Source organism: Hemicordylus capensis, chromosome 7, assembly GCF_027244095.1.
Source record: "Hemicordylus capensis ecotype Gifberg chromosome 7, rHemCap1.1.pri, whole genome shotgun sequence".
In the NCBI taxonomy this organism is placed as follows: domain Eukaryota; kingdom Metazoa; phylum Chordata; class Lepidosauria; order Squamata; family Cordylidae; genus Hemicordylus; species Hemicordylus capensis.
Genome location: NC_069663.1, coordinates 1,346,821 through 1,366,453, shown reverse-complemented (window position 1 = coordinate 1,366,453; position 19,633 = coordinate 1,346,821). Strand labels below are relative to the sequence as shown.

Genomic DNA, 19,633 nt, shown 5'->3' with positions numbered 1-19,633 from the left:
AGCTTTTGCTGCAATGAAAATGAAGAGATGGGGAAATCTTCATCGGTTTAATTTGAATATGCCAGGTTTCCTCTAAAAGCATAAGAGCAGGAGCAGGGAGAGAGTTGGCAAGCCTGCCTGCTGGTGCCTCGTGGCCAGCATTGGGCATGGGAGTTCCGCCATCCTTGTGTACATTCAAACATGGCGGTTGCTGGGGGTGGGTGGGTCCAAGCCGGGAGTGTTTACCGGTCGCGACGGATCCTGATGGTGCTGGAGGTTCCGCTGCTGCCTTCAGTCTCTCTGGACTCGACCGTTGGCAGGAAGACTTTCTGGCCTCTCCTGCTGCTAATAGCACATTTCTGTCCAATTTGGATCGTGAAGGGAGCGCAGAACATGGCCTCAGGCAAGGAGTCCAGAGTGAGTGTCCACCGCCCTGCCCCAAATAGTTTCAATGTTTTTTGGGCGGGGGAGACCCCCAGGGGTTGGATTTGGGTCCAGGTGGAGACATTTAGGAAGCGACACTGTCCTGGCCCCTCTGGGCTGACCTTGTAGGGCAGGAAGGGAGTGGCCCAGTGCAGCTTCACAGGGTCCTCATGGAGCAGCAGCCCTCCATGGATGGCTCAGAGCTCCATCAGCCCCCTCCCTCCTCCAGGACCTCATCCAGCGAGGAACGTGCAGAGTGGAGCCACCTGCACAGTGGAAGGGAAGGGGTTCCTGGCCTCTCTGAGCTCTCTGCAGTTCCCCCCTTCAGAGGGGCAGGATGGCCATATTAGGGCGGGAAGAAAACAACACTGGTCTTTCTTGGCTAAAAGAAATGAAATGTTGAGGTGGGGGGGGGGATGGAGGGAAGATAGAAATGGCAGGATCTGCCAAGTGGCATTTATGTGGAGGATGAGAATTGCCCCCTCTTGATGTAGCCTGGCTCCTCTGCTTTGAGCAAAAGCTTGAGCAGATTGAGCAGGTGAAGGCATTCCTAGCCTAAAGAAATGGGAAACTGCTTCACCAGCTTAAGATCTGCATGTCAGGCGTCTGCTGAAGTCACAGGAGCAGGACCAGGTAAAGAGTTGGCAACCCAGCCTACTGGTGCCTTGTGCCCACCACTTGGCCTGGGAGTTCCACCATCCTTGTGTACATTCAAACATGGCGGTTGCTGGAGGGGGGAGTCCCCAGCTGGGTGTGTTTACCGGTCGCAACGGATCCTGATGGGGCTGGAGGTTCCACTGTTGCCTTCAAACTCTCTGGACTCGACCGTTGAAAGGAAGACTTTCTGGCATCTCCTGCTGCTCACAAACAATTTCCGTCCAATTTTGGCCGTGAGGGAGTGCAGAAAATGGCCTCGGGCAAGGAGTCCAGAGTGAGTGTCCACCGCCCTGCCCCAAATAGGTTCAGTTTATGGGGGGGGGGAGACCCAGAGGGGTTTGATTTGGGTCCAGGTGGAGACATTTAGGAAGCAACACTGTCCTGGCCCCTTTGAGCTGACCCATGTGGGCATGAATGAACTCGCCCAGCACACCTTCACAAGGTCTTCATGGAGCACCAGCCCCCCCATGGATGGCTCAGAGCTCCGCCAGCCCCCTCCCTCCTCCAGGACCTCTTCCAGCGAGAAAGCACAAAGTGGAGCCACCCGCACAGAACAGGAGAAAGAGTTCCTGGCCTCTCCGTGCTCCCTGCAGCTTCCCCCTTCAGATGGGCAGGATGGCCATATGAGGGACTTGAAGAAAATAACACTGGTCATTCTTGGTATTTGAGCATGACTGGAATGGATGGTGAAAAGAGCCCAAACTCGGGAGCACTTTCAGCATCCAGCAACACCCCTGCAGCGAGGCTCCCCCTCTCTCTTCCTCTTTGGATAGATGGTGATGACCTCCATTTTTTGGAAGGCTTCTTCCTCTGTTGCTTTGCATGGGATTATATGAGTTCTATTGTTTGTTAGCCATTACATTATTTTTAAATTAAAAGGAATTTAATGGAATGTGGGGGGGGGGGAGGAAGGAGGATAGAAATGGCGAATTCTGCCAAGTGGGAGTTGCCGGTTCTGTAGAGGATGGGAATTGCCCCCTCTTGTTGAAGGGGGTGGGGGGAGACCCCCAGGGGTTGGATTTGGGTCAAGGTGGAGACATTTAGGAAGCGACACTGTCCTGGCCCCTTTGGGCTGACCCTGGTGGGCAGGAAGGGACTGGCCCAGCCCATCTTCACAGGGTCTTTATGGAGCAGCAGCCCCCCTTCGATGGGTCAGAGCTTTGTCAGCCCCCTCCCTCCTCCAGGACCTCATCCAGAGAGGAAGTGCAGAGTGGAGCCACCTGCACAGAGGAAGGGAAGGAGCTCCTGGCCTCTCCAAGATCCCTGCAGCTTCCCACTTCAGTGGGGCAGGATGGCCATATTAAAGGAGAGGAAAGATTGTGCTGTTGGTCATTGTCGACTCCTGGTGCCCACAGAGCCCTGTGGTTATCTTTGCTTGTTTCTTTCCCATTGTTTGGGAAACACACCAGCAGGCATTCGAACCAACAGCCTCCTGCTCTCTAGGCAAGTTGCTTCCCTGCATCGCCATTAGGTGGCTTTAAAAAAATATTCGTCATTCTTGGGAGCTGGAAATGCCTGGATTGGATGCTCAAAAGCCTGTTTTAAAACAGTTACACTGGCTGCCAATTTTTTTCCGGGCAAAATACAAAGTGCTGGTTATTACCTTTAAAGCTCTGAACGGCTTGGGTTCAAGATATCTTAGAAAGCGCCTTCTTTTACATGATCCCCACCGCACGTTAAGGTCATCTGCGGAAGTCCGTCTCCGGTTACCACCGGTTCGTTTGGTGACGACTCAAAGGCGGGCCTTCTCTGTAGCTGCTCCTGGACTGTGGAATGCACTCCCAGCGGAAATTCGTAATCTTGATTCTTTACTGTCCTTCAAGAGAGCCTGGCCTTTCAGGGTTTTTAATCAGTTTTAATTGTTTTAATACCTGGTTTTCAGTGTTTTAATTGTTTTGATAGTTTAATTTTTTTTAAAGTAGTTTTAAATTGGTATTTATATTTGCATCTCTGTTTTAATTGTTTTTAATGTTTCCTGTTTTAATTGTAAACCGCCCTGAGCCATTTCGGAAGGGCGGTATATAAATGAAATAAATAAATAAATAAATAAATAAATAAATAAATAAATAAAAGGGGTCAGGCTCGGGAACCTTTTAAGTCTCCAGCAACACCCCTGCAGAGAGGCGCTCTCCCTCCCTAGATCCCTCCCTCCCTCCCTCCCTCTTTGGATTGATGGTGATGATGACCTTGTTTTGAAAGGCTTCTTCCTCAGTAGCTTAGAATGAAATAATACAAGTTTTATTGCTTGTAAGCCTCTTTGATATTTTTAAACTAAAAGTAGGATATAAAAGAAATGAAATGTTGTGGAGGAGGATGGAGGGAAGATAGAAATGGCAAGATCTGTCAAGTGGCACTTATGTGGAGGATGGGAATTGCCCCCTCTTGATGAAGGGGGTGGGGATGGGGAGACCCCCAGGGGTTGGATTTGGGTCAAGGTGGAGACATTTAGGAAGTGAGACTGTCCTGGCCCCTCTGGGATGACCTTGTAGTGCAGGAAGGGACTGGCCCAGATCATCTTCACGGGGTCTTCATGGAGTAGCAGCCCCCCATCGATGGGTCAGAGCCCCGTCAGCCCCCTCCCTCCTCCAGGACCTCATCCAGCGAGGAACTGCAGAGTGGAGCCACCTGCACAGAGGAAGGGAAGGGGTTCCTGGTCTCTCTGAGATCCTTGCAGCTTCCCCCTTCAGAGGGGCAGGATGGCCATATGAGGGAGTGAAGAAAACAACACTGGTCATTCTTCGGTAAAAGAAATGAAATGTTGAGGAGGGGGATGGAGGGAGGACCGAAAGGGCCATTTCTGCCCAGGGGGAGTCACAGGTTCTATGGAAGATGGGAATTGCCCCCTCTTGATGTGGCCTGGCTCCTCTGCTCTGAGCAAAAGCTTGACCAGCTTAGCCCAAAGAGATGGGAAATGCATCACCAGCTTGATATCTGCATGCCAGCCTTCTGCTGAAGTCACAGGAGCAGGATTAGTGAGAGAGTTGGCAACCCTGCTGGCTGGTGGTGCCCCATGCCAACCACGGGGCCCAGGGAGTTCAGCTAACTGAGCCAAGAGACCCCTTCAAAGTGGTCATACTCTGATATTTAGCAGGGGGAGAGCAACCTGTCTCCCCTGCGGCTCACGCCAAATTTTGTCCATTTGGGGCCATGTGGGAGCGCTGAACATGGCCTCCGGCAGGGGGTTTAGAGGAAGGGTTCACCATCCTGCCCCAAAGAGGTCCAATGTGGGGGAAAGACCACCCAAGTTCTCAAAGCGGTTTGATGAGAAATCTAGGGTGGGAGTCCCCACTGGCTGCTTAGGAATGACCCCGGTGGGTGTGAGCTGGCCCAGCCCATCCTCACTCCTGCTCTCCTCTCTCCTTGACAGGACATGGGAGAAGGATGCCCCTCACTCCGCGGCGTGGGCAGCCTTGATGAGGCAACTCCTGTGGCTCCTCTCAGGTACGTCCTCCTGCTCCTCCTGGGTTATCTGGGCCCATTCTTGATTTATGGCACCTTGGATTTCAGGACCACTTAGGATCCTCTCAAGAAACATGGCCCCTGCCAGGGTTTCATTGTTGGAGATCCAGCTCCAGATGCCATCGGCCTTTGGCACCAGTAACCCTGATGACCACGACAGGTCTCTCTCTGACCAACACGTAGCCAGAAGTCAGATAGAGGTCTTTTCCTCTCAGCATCTTCTTCTGAATAAAGCAGATTAGTTTAACCTTGTGTGAATCTCCCTGCTTATCATGGACAAGCTGTTGCCCCGGAGACCCTGTTGACTTCTGCTGTAATGGGAGTGAAATAGCTGCTGAATACTCTGCCATAGAAGTCATGACCCCCAACATTAATAAGCCCAACCCCCAAGAGGTCCCAGTTTGCAAGAGGCACCCAGTCTAAGTTCTTACTATTGGAATGTGGGGAAGACAGAAAGGAATGAGAGCAGGGGCAGGTAAAGGGAGTTCCAAAGGAGAAGAGCCGATCCGTCTGAGCTAGCTGGGTTCTGGGAGAGGATCCAGGGGTTCAGGCACAGGAGGCCAGGGAGGGTTCTCGTGCACATTTTGCTCCCTTGGGTTTTAAATGAGGATGGCTGGGGTGGGGGGATCGGTCCCCTAGTCTGCTCTCTGAGGACTGAAGGGCTGTGGGACTCCATGGGCTGGTGTGCATGGCCCACTATTTCTCAGGCCCTGGATTCCAGGTGAGCCCTGCAGCCACCCAGAGCGGGAGAAGGAGACTAGAGCCAGGGTGTGGCTGGCTGCTCCTTCAGGGCTGGATCTGCTGGTGCCTCCTTGAGTGGTTGCAGGGCAAAGGGAGCAACTGGGAGGGGAACAGTGGAAGCCCCTCTGGGGGGCAGAGGAGGGGGTCGTGGCAGCCCCTCGGAACAGGTGATGCTGAGTCAGACCATTGCTCTACTCTGACCAGTAGCCGCTCTCCAAACCCCAACCAAGGGAGCTGAGCTGTTTTAGAGGTTTTTAAATTAGGCAGTATAAAATATATATATAAATCCAATGAATGAATGAATCAGGAAAGAAAGGAAGGAAGGAAGGAAGGAAGGAAGGAAGGAAGGAAGGAAGGAAGGAAGGAAGGAAGGAAGGAAGGAAGCTCTTTATGTTGTGGAGAGTGGGGAGGGTATATAAATAAAATAAAATAAAATAAAATAAAATAAAATAAAATAAAAGAAAGAAAGTAACCTTTATGTTGCAAGGAGCTTGGAGGGTTCTTGCCTTCACCCCTGCCCACTACTGGAAACTGACTACTCTGGGTTCCTTTGAAACACTCACTCACTTGTGTCTTTTGTCCTTTTCCCATCTCAGTGACTTCCAGCCACAGGAGATATATGAAGAGTGCTCCGTAGCCAAAACGAGCAAATGGTCACTGGTAAGGGATGAAAACCCAGTCTGTACATGGCAGGGCTGGGAGGGGGTGGGAGAGACCCCATTTCGAGCTAGAATAGAGGGCGTGTGGTAGAGATCCTGTCTTAGCAAGTTGAAGGGATGCTTTGAGAACTTGTCTGGAAAATCCATATGCCTTGATATTTGCAGTGGTAGTAGCAGTGAATTGGGTGGGTGGGATGAGTGACAATCCGGGCTCAACTACAAGTGACTCAGGCAAAGGTTGGAGACCCTCGCTATGGAGGAAGCATCATGGGAACTTTTGGGATGGGAAGTGCTGAGAGGGAAGAGTGGTGTGTCTACCTATCTTCCAACCTGGCTCCTTCATTCCGCTCTCCTGCCCCAAATCACTCCCTCCCCCAGGGTTCTAGACTTTGATTTTGTTCTGGACTACCAAGCAGAAAACACATCCAGGAAGGGAGCAGTCTGGGGGGGAACTAGAGTGGGAAAGTCTTCTTTGGGGTAGATGGTGCACTCTTTCCCCCCTGCCACTTCTTGGCTCCACATGGCCCCGTTTCTGGTGCCATTGAAAAGGGCCTCAAAACACGGGTCTGCAGCATCAAGTGGCCAAGAGCTCTGCCCAGCAAAGAGAAGAACTTAGCTAGGCTTTCCTTAATTAAGGGCACCATTAAAGAAACCACAGTGTCCCATGTAGCAGGAGGCCTGACTCTTCTTCGGGATCCTGCCACTCCAAATGTTGTGTAATACCCATGATCTCTCCCGACTGCCCAGGAATGGGCAGAAAGCTGGTTTCTGAGGTTCAGTAGATTCTTGGGTTTGGTTCCTCTCTGAGCCCAGTTACACGTTGGTAGACATGGTTTTGAGGTGCTAAGGAGCCACCTCCAGTTACACGTTGGTAGACACGGTTTTGAGGTGCTAAGGAGCCACCTCCTGCTTTAAGCTCCTCTGTTAAGAAGGACCTCTTGAAGGAGGGTTGATGTTTGGACCCCAGATGCCCTGCAAAGGTCAAGTGGGCCCCAGAGCACCCATTCCTCTCTCCATTCTCATCCACAGAAGTTATTCTCGGACGGCTCCAGGATTCAGACCGTCAACACTGGGAACGAGATCCTGGAAGACGCCCATGCCATCAGTTCCCCCAGGAGGTAGAGTTTCTTCTTGAACTTTTGTGTAGGGAAGGTTTTCTGTCCCCCTGCCAGCCTGCATCTGGGATGGATCCGGTGCCGCTGACTGGCAAGAGTTGCAGGGCAGACAGTCAAAAACGACGTCTTCATACATTGTGTAGAAGCAGGGGCGTAACTAGGTTGGAGTGGGCCCTGAGACAAGATTCTTAAATGGGCCCCCCCGCCGAGAAATTTTTAATAATAATAATAATAATAATAATAATAACAATAATAATAATAATAATTCCGCCCTTCCAAAAATGCCTCGGGGCGGTTTACAAAGAGAAAAAGGTGCCTCTTTGCCCCGTAAGCAGGGGGCTTTTACTCTCACATTTCTGTCCTCATTCAAAACATACAAAAAACAGATGTACAAAATTGAGCAAATGAGAAGAGAAGAATTATATGGGAGTAAAACCTTTTTTAAATGGAGTCAGGAAGTGCATCTTTGGAGGCTCAAATGGATACCTTTCAGGCACAACTATTTCCAAGTCAAAAAATCCTTTTTCATGTGGTGTATTTACAAAACCAAGGATTTGAGCTTGAAGTTCATCTAAGCGACTTCCAGTCTGCCAGCAAGTAATATCCGGTGGTGGCTCTGTGGACAGCAGATGCAGCTCCCTTTTCAATCATGAAGCTCTCTACATTGTGCTCCATTTTCGAAGTAGAGCTCTAAGAACGGAGCCAAATGCGCTCAGGGGCGTAGCAAGGTTGGAGTGGGCCCTGAGAAGAGATTTTAAAATGCCCCCCCGCAAAGTCCAGGGCTTCCACACACCCCAGGCTTGCAAGGATTTAAGTCTGATATTTCAAAATATGTATGCTGCCAAGAAATACATTTCACTGAATACATACACACTTCACAATATATAGTGATATACATTGAATACTATATCTTTGTGCTACTTTTAATGCCTAGAACACACTAGAAAAACTAATTATTAAGATGGGCCCCTTGCTGCAGATTAGCAAAGGAGACTTTCAACCATGCAGGGTGAGCCTATGTTTGTTTTCTCAGAATTCTGAACAAATTCAGTCCAGTTTGATTCCAGGAGGTTTTTCACAAGAGGCTTTGAAAGCCCTTTAACACACATTTCCTCTGGAATGGAGGTGCTGCATTCACATGTTGGCCAGATTGACCCTAAGGGGGAAAAATATAAAAGCACAACACATGCGTCACAGTTCTCACTCATGTCTGTTCTCACTCAGACCTGGGTTGCAAAACAACTTGAACAGAAGTGTATTTATGAATGAATGAATGAATGAATGAATGAATGAATGAATACATAAATAAATTTGTTCCAGAAGTTTTTGTAATTTCCTGCCATGAAACAAGCCACTTCTAGGACTTTTTAGAGGTTTTTTTTAAGATAGTAAATTTTCCAATCAGTCTTCCATGAAATATTCAGAGACTTCTCAGTCTCCCCACCCCCCATCCAAGCCCTATGGCAAGCAGAGCCCTACCTGGATATAGGGGGCGGGGTGTGACCACCAAAAGGAATCCACATTCTACCTGGCCACGGCTGAGCTGTCTGGCCTGGGAAGAAGAGGGTCTGCTGCAGAGAACTGGAGTGGCCACTCTGACTGCCAGCCTTCTTCCTGGGGCTGGCCAGCCTACTCGAATTCAGGCTTCACGGAGGCCTACACGGAGGCCTCCCTGGAAGCCCCGCCCAGCCGCCGATCAGCTGAGAGGCGCCCGGGAGAAAAGCAGCTTGCCTGCTGCTTGGATTGCCGACCAGGAGGACCAGCAGGAGGGAGGGCAAACAGGGCAAGTGGCTGAAGGGTATTGGGGCTGGGCAGGGGGCAATGGGGAGTCATGGGAGGTGTCTCTGGGGGGCCCCTCAAGGCAGTGGGGCCCCGAGGCGACGGCCTCCCCCGGCCTCATGGTAGTTACGCCCCTGCGTAGAAGCATTCACTCTTCCAAGATGTGGTGGTGATGTCCGCTAGCTTGAAGGGCACAGAGGATAGCTTCCTGGAGGCCTGCCGGATGGCTGTCCCCTATTGGAAGCAGAGTGCTGGGCCAGATGCATCTTTGGTCTGATCCAGCAAGGCTCTTCCGAGGTACTCAGGCCATTGTATTTCTCCCTGCAGTGTCTTCACGGTTGAGGAGGATGGATGGTTTCTCCAGACCGTGGACACCGAATGGTCTTGTGAGGTAAGGAAACGATTCCAGTCGCTTTTGTGGATGGGCTGGTGGAGGGGTGAGGGGAGATTGCATCTCCACCGTCAGGAGACAGAGGGGGGTCAGATCCTGAAAGGGGAGGAAATCCAGCTGCTGCATGTTGGCCAGAGGATTAGCGTGGGAACGTCGTGGCTAGGGAAGGATTCTGCAACCCTCTGCCTCTCCTTCCAATGGCCACCTTTCTGGGTTTGTGTGCTTTGGATTTGAGGCATCAAACGGCTCCCAAGACCCTGAGACGGGTCAGGAGAGGAGAGGGTCTTCCTGGCAGAGATCCTCCAGGTCTCTTGACTGAAGAGGCATTTCTGTAGAGACAATCCTGGTCCCCTCAGGTAGAAACAGCCCACAGCAGGAGGGATGGCCCTCACTCCGGACTCAGGGGCCCACCTTGTCTCTCCCTTTGGAAAGGCTGAGCTAACCCTGTTTCTTGGGGAGAGGAGAGAAGAGGACATGAAGGGGTGGGATCAAGAAGACTCTCTGGGCCAAACTATTGATGCCAGTGGGTCCCGTTCCTCTTGGTTTCCATTCCCCATGAAAGGAATGCAGAAGAAATGACAAGAAATGACAACAAGCAGTTAGCATTCCATTCTGGAGCTCCCATGCAGTGATGTTTCTGTTAATGGCTGGTTTTGGGAAGGGAAAGAAAGAGATTTCACAGACCTACCTGTCATGCTGTCTTTGGACTAGAGCTGCAGAGTGCAGCCAGCTGATTCTGATGGCCCTTTTGAAAGATGGTGGCCAGTTTGCTGACCACAGTAGATCATATCACAATGGAGGTTCATGGTTGGACATAGGATGAAACCAAATGGCCACAAGCATGTGGTGGCTGTGCCCTGGCACTCCGACCACAGTTAGAATTAGAACACATGGTTTCTTTTTAATAAGGTATTTTGTCTTTAAAAAAAAATCAAAATAATTTAAAGAAATAAAAATGAACTCAAAGAAAATGTCAGGGGGAAAACTCCCTACGAATCCTAGGCCCTAGGAAGATCAGAGTGAGTACACTCATTGGAAACCTTTGTCTCATATGCAGAGTCCTGACATCCAAGAGGCCAAGATCCCAGAAGACAACACTAGGGATCAGGAGCTGGACGTGGAGAGCTTTGTCAGTTCCCCGAGGTACTCTTTTCTCACCTGGAGGGGCAGCTCCATCGCTCATGGAAGTAGAGGACCTTCCTTAGGAGCCCATGCAATTTTTTTGGGGGTGGAGTTGGTTAGTTTAGCAAGAAGCCAAGGGTGGACAGAAGCTCTGAGCAGCATGGAGGGTTGTTTCCATGGAGGCAGGTGTCTCCATGCCCAGCCCGTGGGCTTCCTGCAGGCATCTGGCTGTCCACTCCTGGAAACAGGGTGTTGGGCTGCATGCCTCATTCATCTCATCAAGCAGAGCTCTTTCTAAGCACTCGTGTTCTGATCTCATGTGTCTTCTTTCTTTCTTTTCTTAGCGTCCAGAGGCCAAGCACCGTGTTGAGGAGGCTGCAAAACACCGCCGCTGACCAAGAGCCATCCCTTGGAGAGGTCAGGAAGCCTCAACATCCAGTCCCTCCCTCGGAAGAACTGTGGGTTGGGCGTGTGGGTCCCCCGTGTTGCCCAGGAGTAGAGAGCATGTGGAATGGCCCCAGTTTTGATGCTGCCGGGTGGGCGGCCATCTTCTGACAGTTGTTTGCTTAAAGCTATGGTAAAGGGACAGCCATGCCCTTAACAACACTGCATCACAATGGTGGCACGGTGGGGGTGATAGGATTAAAGAAGATGGCCGCAAGGAGATGGTGGCTATGGCCTTGACTTCTGGTCGAGATCTCACAGTTAAAGGTGGAGCATCCTGTTGCTTTAATGGCAAGCATTGAAAAACAGTGACAAATCAATGAAGAATGAATAAAAATACAAAACAATAAGCAAACTCAACCAAACCAATGAGAAATGAACTAAATGAAAAAGGGGAAAGAAATGGGAAAGAAAGAGGAAAGGAGACCCAGTTTTGGCATGTTTTTGCACGTGCCTTTAGTGTCCTCACTAAGGAGCCGACTGAAAGCATGAAGTGGACTGGAAGTGGTCTTTTCCAGTCACCAGAGCCATCAGGGCCCCAGCTGAGTGAGGGAGCGCAGCATGTCTTGGAGTGGGGGGAGTTGATGCCTTTCCCCTCTGCCATTTGCATGCGTGCGCGAAGGCCTGAAATCAGCCCGACCGACCTCATTGCGAGGAAGGCGGGCACGAGAGAGGAGCTCTTTTGCCATCTCTCCCACCCGCCTCCAGCCAGCATGCCTGGGCTCCAAAGTGGTTTTTAAGAAAGTTGAAAATCAGGAAAGCGGGAAGAATTGTGTCCAGAACGGGACGATCCCCTTCCGGCCCACTTCCTGCATTCAGCTCACCCGGTGATGACCGCTGGAAGGTGCCAGGCTGGCCTTTTCCCTGCTGAAGCCTAGGAAGATCAATGTGAGGGCCAGAGCAACCATTTCTCCCCCTTCTCTCCTTCACAGAGATCTTCCTACCCGGGGGCCGAGACTCCACATGCCAGCATGGAGGAAGAGGGGTCGGAAAAGGACTATGCCACCAGTTCCCCCAGGTACCTTTCTCAGCTGAAGGGCCGCTCCAGGGATCATAGAGGCGGATCACCTTCCCTGGGAACCTTGGTTGATTAGACATGTTCATGGAGGAGAATCCAGTTGAAGATTATAACCCATGACAGCCAAGGAACCTCCGAATATCGAGATCTCTCTCTCTCTCTCTCTCTGAATAAACACACTTTAATGCCACATGTAACCAGGTCTCAAGTGGTTCACAAACAACTAAATAGGCATCTGGCTGTCCACTGTTGGGTTCTGGGCTACACGTGTCTTTCACTTGATCCACAGGGCATGCATTGCTGTTCTTATGCCATGTCTCTCCTTTCTCCTCTCAGAGTCCCGAAGCCAAAGAAGTGGCTCATCAAGAAGATGATGAAGAACACCTACACGGTGGAAGACTCGTCCTCCGCGGAGGTCAGAACTGATCCATTTCATCATCCATTTTTTCATGTGAACGGGCTCTAGGTTGTGTGTGTGTGTGTGTGTGTGTGTGTGTGTGTGTGTGCCCTGTTCCCCAGCAGGAGACAGAACATGGAATGGTTCTAGTTCTAGATGCTGCAGGATGGGAGGGATTGTGATTGTTGGGATGGTAGGAAATGCAGCTGAGGCATTGGAAAGGGGGCAAAAATGTGGTGAAAGGCTCTTCTGGGCTGAGATGCCAAATGCCTTTTCTACCAAGAGGCAGGTCTTATTTTAGAGCCGGATGTCTTCCCAACCGTCCCTTGGGCTTGGTTCCTCTCAGAAGCCTCGCAAGGTCAATGCAAGCCCTGGAACACTCCCGTTTCTCTTCTCTCTCCTCCCCAGTGCTCCTCGATGGATGAGGATGACACGATGCATGACATCAGCAGCATCGAGGACGAGGTGTGGGACTCTCCGCTGACCCCCAGTTCGGCCAGGTAGGTACCCTCGTCTCAGCTGAGGAGCCAGTAGGGAGCTGGGGGGCTTTTAGCGTAGCCAGCAGAAGGCTGCAGGGGACAGGGGCAGATCCCCCATGTCTGAGCCCCATAGAGGGATGTTTCCTCCTACCTGCTCCCTGAGAAATCTGGAGGGGGAGTTCACCCAAGAAGGCCTATTGGCAGCCGGTGCAAGAGAGACACCAGCAAGTCTATTGCTGGCTGTTAGCAGAGGGAGCTCTGAGACCCCCATGCTGTTGGCATGAGCGGGTGTTGGGGAGAAGGAGCAGGGGAGGGCTCCTGTCTCGATGCCCCCTTTGAACACTTCCCAGGGCTTCTCAGTGGGGAATGAAAGGCTGGACTTGGGAGATCTCTGGCCTGATGAAGTTCCCCTGCCAGCCACCTCCCAAGGGAGGCGAGATCCTTGCTTAGCATCTCTTTGGGTGCCCGTGTTCTTCTTCAGCTGGCTGCCATCTCCAACAGGACAGTTCTTTGAGAAGCTTTTCTCTCTCCTCTCCTCTCTCAGGAACATCGGCGAAGAGGAAAGAAGAGGACAGCTGGCCCCAGATTGGTTCTCCTCGGTCCATCTGGGAGAGGTAAGGGGTGCAAACCAAGGGTGACTTGACTCCACCCCTCTGCCCCTCCTTTCCTGCACTACACAGGATGGCGGCTTGGATGGCAGTCACTGTTCACACGGGAGGTGGGGACTTCCCTTTTCCCCTTGTGGATGTCTTTCCCTTGCAGTTGACCTCATGCACCCTGAGCCAGAGGCAGCACCCTTCAGGCCCAGATGTGGGTGCAGACACCCATGGCACTGGCCTGGCCCTGGGGATTCTCCTGACCCATAACCGTCCCTCGGACTGTGTGCTGAGGCCTGACCCTCCTCTTCTTCACAGGGGAGAGCAACAAAGAAGATTGGGGACGTCATCTGGAGCGTGGAGTATGCCAGTGAGGTGGAGGAAAGGTTCCCCGAACTCCTGGTGGGCCTGGTCAACAAGATCCTCACCGGCCTGCAGAACACCACCGAGGGAGTCGGGAACCGAGACAGCCATTACCTGCCTCCTGAGTAAGTCATGGCGGTGGGGAAAGCGGGGCCAGCAACTCCTCCTTCCAGCACTCTGGGAGGACAGGCTAGGGTCATTTCTCCCATGTCCCACTCTGATGGGTGAGCAGCATTTCTGGCCTGTTGGGGTGACTCTGGCACGGAGGTCCCCTCCCTCAGCTACACAGAGGAGAGCCCAGAATTTGCAGCCCTCTTGGCTCTGCGGAGAGCCTTAAAATGCATCTGCAGTGTTAAAAAGCCAGCTGTGGATAAAGTCACTTCACCTCTGTGGTCTCCCTCCCATGGTCCAACTCAGTCCCTCCACCCTTGATACTACGCCACACCGCAAGGAGTCCCTCCCTTGTCCACTGCCTCCACCCTTGACATGGTGGTGACAGCAACCTTCTCTTCTCTGCAGGGAGACCGCGCAGATTGTCCGAACCCTGCTGGAGAGGGTGGCACAGGTGACCCCAGAGAAGACCTGCTGGGAATCCCTGTGCTCTCCGCAGAGCTGCCTCCAGGGTGTGGCCCTCTTGGTGAGGTAAGTAGGAGTGAATAGGAGATTCCTCAGGAGGCCTGGGGGCTGGGGTGGTTTGGGTCAGGTCTGCTCTTTCTGGGCGTCCCGCCCAGGACTCAGCAGGGGCCTTTGTGTGTTGCAGGGCTCTCCTCCAGACACCATCCTCCACAGTGGCCAGGCTGAAGGCATACCTGGCTTCCCTCTTCAGCCTCGATAAAGATCCAGAAGAGCATTCCCTCGCAGAGGTGGCCTTCTTTGTGGAGGTGAGAAGCATTTTCCTCAGGTGGGCTTCCCTGAGAGGAGGGTTTGGCCCCAGGGGCTGATGGGTCTTCTGCTCCTTTCCCTCTTTTAGCTGCTCCTGAAAGACCAAGACTTTGCTGCCTTAGAGAAGACCTGGATGCTCCTGGTAGCGTGGCTAGTCCACCCCAGCCAGAACATCCGCTACCTGAGCGAAAGGGGTCTTCTCCACATTTATGGAAAGCTAAAGGCGGTGAGTGACATCCCTGGGCATGGAGCATCCCTAGACATGGAGACTCCTCTCTTTGGGGAGCCCTTCCTGAGGCTGGTGCTCCTAGGCATCCCCAGGTGTGACAGGAAGATTTTTCCAGTTGGGAGGATTCAGCCTGTGGAACCCTTGCCACAGGATGAAGGAGAAATCCTTAAGGGAATGCATCTCTCAGTGGGAGCCCTGATTCCCCACGTGCTCCAATACCGCCTTCTCACCCCTCTTGGATGGAAGCCAAGCGGCATCAAACATGGACAGCTATGTGGTCCATTTAGCAGGGGGTAGACTAGCATGTGTTCTCAAGGATCCACCTTTTCCCTCCCTAGGCGAAGAAACCCCAGGATTTTAGTGCCGGGATCCTGGGAGGGCTCAGGACCTCCAGTCTGGAAGCCACTTTGGGGGTCCTGGCCTTCATGGAGCGGCTGAGGCACTGTCCATCAGAACACCAGGCCACGGTGAATGCTGTCCTGGCTGCCCTGTGCCGCCCTCTCTTCCACCACGTGAGTACTTACATGCCAGCCCTCCGCCCCGGCTCTATGAGGGCCGGCCAACCTTCAGGTTCCGAACGGGTTGGAGAAGGGAAACCAGAAACCCCCTAGAGACCCATGCAAGCTCTTCTGCATGGTGATGGAGGTGAGGAATTCCTCCCTAATAACAAGCCCTGTTCTTCTTTGTAGGAGGAGGCTAAGATCCGAAGGGCAGCCATGAGGACCCACCTGGATCTCCTGCAGCACCGCCACCACCATCATGAGGGTACAGAGGAGAACATCACGACCCTCATCGCGGTGCTGATGCATGTGGAGGATGAGGACCTGGAGGTAGCACAGGTGAGAGCCCACTTCTTCCTGCCACCCCTACGAAGGTGTTTAGGCTTCCCCAAGTCCAGCCACCCAGTGGCAGGCCCCAGAGTTAGCCTCACGGGATGGTGAATTCACGAGCTGTCCCGCTGTGGTTTGGCCTATCCAGGCCCTACTCCTTGAAGCCCCCTAAGAGGTTTCTTGGAATCCCTTGGGAGGATTTTTCACTCCCATTCCGGTCTTTCTTTTGGCAGGCTGCGAAGGACAATCTGAGCCTCCTGGCGGAAGCCCTCCTATGGCACCTGGAGGGCAAGTTGCTGGCGCGGGACTCTTACAGCCTGCAGGAGCTGCTCCACAAGATCGCCAAGCGTCTGGTAAGGGCAGCCCCTCCCTGTCCATCCCTCGGCTCAAATGGCTCAAGGACCTTTGGGCGATGCTTTGCTCACTCAGGATTTGTCTTTGCTCTTGATCCCAGATTCGGCAGCTCGGCACAGAGGACGCTGTGGAGATGGAGGCCACCAAGATCCTGGGCTTCTTCCGCAGCGAGCAGCCTTCAGTGAGGAGAACGGCTGCCCTGCTGATCGGTAAGCGAAACAAGACTTTTGGGTCTCCCTTAGTGGGTCGTCTTGGTGGGCAAAGGTTCATTCTCTTGGAAGGCACTGCCAGAAGGGTGTGGAGGGGCAGGAGCTGTTCCCTCCCCAGGAGGACTGGCCCAGTGAGCGTTAGCGAGGTCTCTTTGCTTAATTTCCTCCCAAGGTGACATAAGAGTCCCTGGAGGAATGTCTCAAATTGTCAGTCCCAGACGGAGCAGAGAGGGGAGGACTTCCTCTCCTGAATGATCGGGTTTCCATGCACAGTGTCCTGAACTGTGGTCCCATTTCTTTCCACCCTTGTTTTTTAGGTCACCTGGTCCACAAAAAGGGCAGCATCCTCACTGAAGGGAACATAGAGACCTTCCATGCTGGTAAGTGCCGGTTTCTGGGTGGGAAGGGGAAGTTTCTGTGAGGGGAGAGGCCTAGATTTAGGGACCACAGAGCTGGAATGGGCCACCTGTCCCCTCAAATGGAAGGTCCCGCTTGCATCCTCAGGGATGCTCAGCAGTAGGGTTTCCCAGAGTGCAGGGGAGAAAGAGTCAGGACTTGCGCCCTCTTGGTGTGGAAATGGTGGGGCTTGGCCAAGGGTGGGGTGATCTCTTCATGCCATTTCTGAACCTTCTCCTTCATCCCTCCAGCGCTGGAGAGCTTGCTTGGCGACCATGACCCCGAGGTCGGGAGAGTTGCCTGCAAGACAGAGAAGATCGTGAAGAAGGCCTTTTCCCTCCACTCCCGGCACGGGCTGCGGGCTGCCGTTCGGCGCTTGTGGGCGGGCTGTAAGAAGAAGAGACACCCGCCAGAGTACGGTGATCTCTCCACCTGACCGACTGGTGAGTAGACCAAGGCAGGGCTTCACTTGAAGGGGCCCCGATGGTTAGGGAGGGGGCTGGGGCTGCAGGAAGGGTGGGCAGGAATCTGGGCAACCCTCCCTCGTGTTGGAATGCCAGCTTCGGCCCTTGTGGCTGGTTGTACCAGTAGCCAAAGGGAAAGAGGAAATCTCTCTTTTCCCTCTGGGAAATGAGGACACGGATATTCTGCCAGGAGTCCCTGGTGCTTGGTGGTGTCATGGGGGAGAGTGTGAGAAGACCCCCCATCTCTGAACCAATGTCCTCCTCTCTTTCTAGGAACAACAGCCCCGTGCTCTCCCCTTGAAGCTCAGCAGCTGAAGGGAGGTTCAGGAAAGACCGTGCAGCGCAGGGGCCTCCCAGAAGACCTCCTCCAACCGCGTGGACACAAGATCTGTCCACAAGAAGACATCCAGCAGGGAAGTGCAGTTCTGTCTGAGGAGTGAGGGGGGAGCAGGCTCCACTCCCCTGGCACAAGGAAGCCCCGCCTCTGGGGTGCAGAAGCCCCTCCCCTTGCTTCTGCTGGCAGGCTGTGGGAGAAGGCTACAGGACCACCCTGCCCCCAAGTGGCCCTTTGGAACCATTCTTGGGCTTCCCTTGGGTCCGGGGAGGCTGTGTGGCCCCAGCAGGAGGGCAAGGTCACCGCCTCCCTCCATTCCCACCAGCTGGCTAAGGAGCGCCCCCTCCTCCTTCCACCTTTCTCCCCTTCCCCAGCGGCCTGGCTTCCCCTGGCAGGGGAAGCCCCATCCAGGCATCCGCCCCCTCCCCTGCCGAGGGTGTGCTCCTCCCCCCCTCCACTCCCGCAGCCACGCCTCACTCCCCCCTCCGCTTCCTCCTCCTTCCTCCCAAACCGGTGCAGCAGCAGAGGAGCCTGGGAGACTCTGGGGCCCCCCTGCAGCCCCAGTAGCGCCCCCTGGAGCTGCCCGGTGGCAGGCCAGAGAATCCTCCTCTCCCTCCTGCTCCATGCTGTGGCTGCACAGTGGGGAGCCCGAATTCTCTGGCTTGCCCCCCCATCAACCCCCACCCCACTGCCCGATCCCCGCTTGCTGGGTTGCCGGAGTGGAAAGGGAGGAGGAGCAGGGCAACCCCACTGACGCTGCTTTGTGCTTCTTGCAGGCATGTGCTGCTGCTGGGAGGCTGGAGGAGTCGATCCGCCCCAGAAGAGGAGACCAAGTGAACGTGCCTGCAAGGAGCGGGGGTGGGGTGGGGTTGGGGGCTGGCTGGGACTCCCCCCAATTTTGTTTGCCCTGCCATTCCCTTCTTCTGTGTGACCCTGGGCTTCCTCCCTTCCCTCCCTCCATCCCAGGGACAGAATGGGCTTTGCTGGTCGCCCTGTTGGGGGCCGAGTAGGAATTTTTGGCTTTCCAACAGATTGGCCAAGATGGAAAGTTTTTTTGCCTACTCCATTCTGTCCTGTTTTGTTTCCTTTAGTTAGAAAGTTAAGTGACGACTTGTAACCTATTTAAGTATATTAATAAAGTTGCCCCTTTTGTTCAAAACATACCGTCGTGTCTGAGTTCCTCTTTTCTTCTCGTCTCCCTTGGAGCGTTTGTGCCCACAGACTCCCAAGCTCACCTCTTGGCTGAGGGAGACGCTGCTACACTGCTACAGGTCCATGCAAATGCCTCTTGCTTGGAAGCACTCACTCAGACAATTGGCTTGGATCACTCCAGAGGAGCCCACTTGAGGTTTGCCGCCAATGAGGTTTGCTGAGCACAGGATCCTGGGAGCAAGCTGCACCTTCCAATCGAGTGCCCGGAAAGCACAGCCTTGGCAAGGCCTGGCAAGCTTACAAACCATCACTGACTGCCTCCAATACAGTCAAATATGACATGTGATTCCATTCCAGTGATTAAAAAGTCCTGCCAAGTATGAAATGCCATTTGTGCAGGAACAAGGCCTTGACCTCCTCTTGTGCTCTTCACATTTCTGTTTTGAATGCGTATTTGCTTCCTTCCTGTGCTCTGTAATAAGAAGCTGGCAGGGATCAAGAGTTCACAGCTCCCCTTTGACAGTTTGGTCTGGTTGGGGAAAGAGTCCTGCTGTTTGGTTTTTGGAGGGAGGAGAGGGTTGGATTGGATTGGTTTGGTGTTTTTTTTTTAATGGAGGGAGCTCGCATTAATTTTGATTGGTTGGTTTGGTTTTTTCCCCAAATTCAATTTTTATTATTTTTAACAATATTAATATGTCATTGATTACGAATAGACAAAAGTGGACTTCCCTCACGCATCTCTTCGTGAATCATCAGCTATAAAGTTCACCCTTGCTATAATAATAGTTCAAAACATAAATTTAAATCCTTACAAACACTGCTAATCTATCCAACCTGCAGGGTTTTTTACTAAATTTCGAACCCTGCTGTAAAGTCCATAGTAGGAAAATAGTTCTTTAGATACAACAAGAATGGTTTCCAATCTTCTTTGAAGCATTCCAAATTTTGGTCTCTTATTAGTGTTGTAAGTTTTGCCATCTCCGCATATTCCAAAAATTTTATCAGCCAATCTTCTTTTGAAGGCACTTCATTACTCTTCCATTTCTGCGCCTATATCATTCTAGCCGCCGCCGAAGGGTACATAAAAAGCGTTGAATTACTTGTAGAAATTGCACCTTCTATTATTCCCAGCAGGAAGGATTCTGGCCTCTTAGGAAATGT

At 52.6% G+C, this 19,633-nt stretch overlaps 1 protein-coding gene across 1 annotated transcript; it reads left to right on the top strand.

Moving 5' to 3' along the window:
- Nucleotides 1-14,596: 14,596 nt before the first annotated feature.
- On the top strand, nt 14,597-18,481 carry LOC128332503 (uncharacterized). The gene is made up of 8 exons (XM_053266825.1): nt 14,597-14,730; nt 15,072-15,245; nt 15,423-15,572; nt 15,797-15,916; nt 16,018-16,126; nt 16,444-16,506; nt 16,774-16,965; nt 17,260-18,481. The coding sequence occupies exons 1-7, from the start codon at nt 14,638-14,640 to the stop codon at nt 16,956-16,958; spliced, it is 894 nt and encodes a 297-aa protein (XP_053122800.1). The 5' UTR covers nt 14,597-14,637; the 3' UTR covers nt 16,959-16,965; nt 17,260-18,481.
- Nucleotides 18,482-19,633: the final 1,152 nt, after the last annotated feature.

Excerpts from the sequence above, each read along its gene's own strand:
- LOC128332503 (XM_053266825.1), top strand. The coding sequence starts at position 14,638 with ATGCTCCTGGTAGCGTGGCTAGTCCACCCCAGCCAGAACATCCGCTAC. Across the intron at positions 14,731-15,071 it reads TTTATGGAAAGCTAAAGGCG|GCGAAGAAACCCCAGGATTT; the intron begins GTGAGTGACATC and ends TTCCCTCCCTAG. Across the intron at positions 16,507-16,773 it reads CATAGAGACCTTCCATGCTG|CGCTGGAGAGCTTGCTTGGC; the intron begins GTAAGTGCCGGT and ends TCATCCCTCCAG.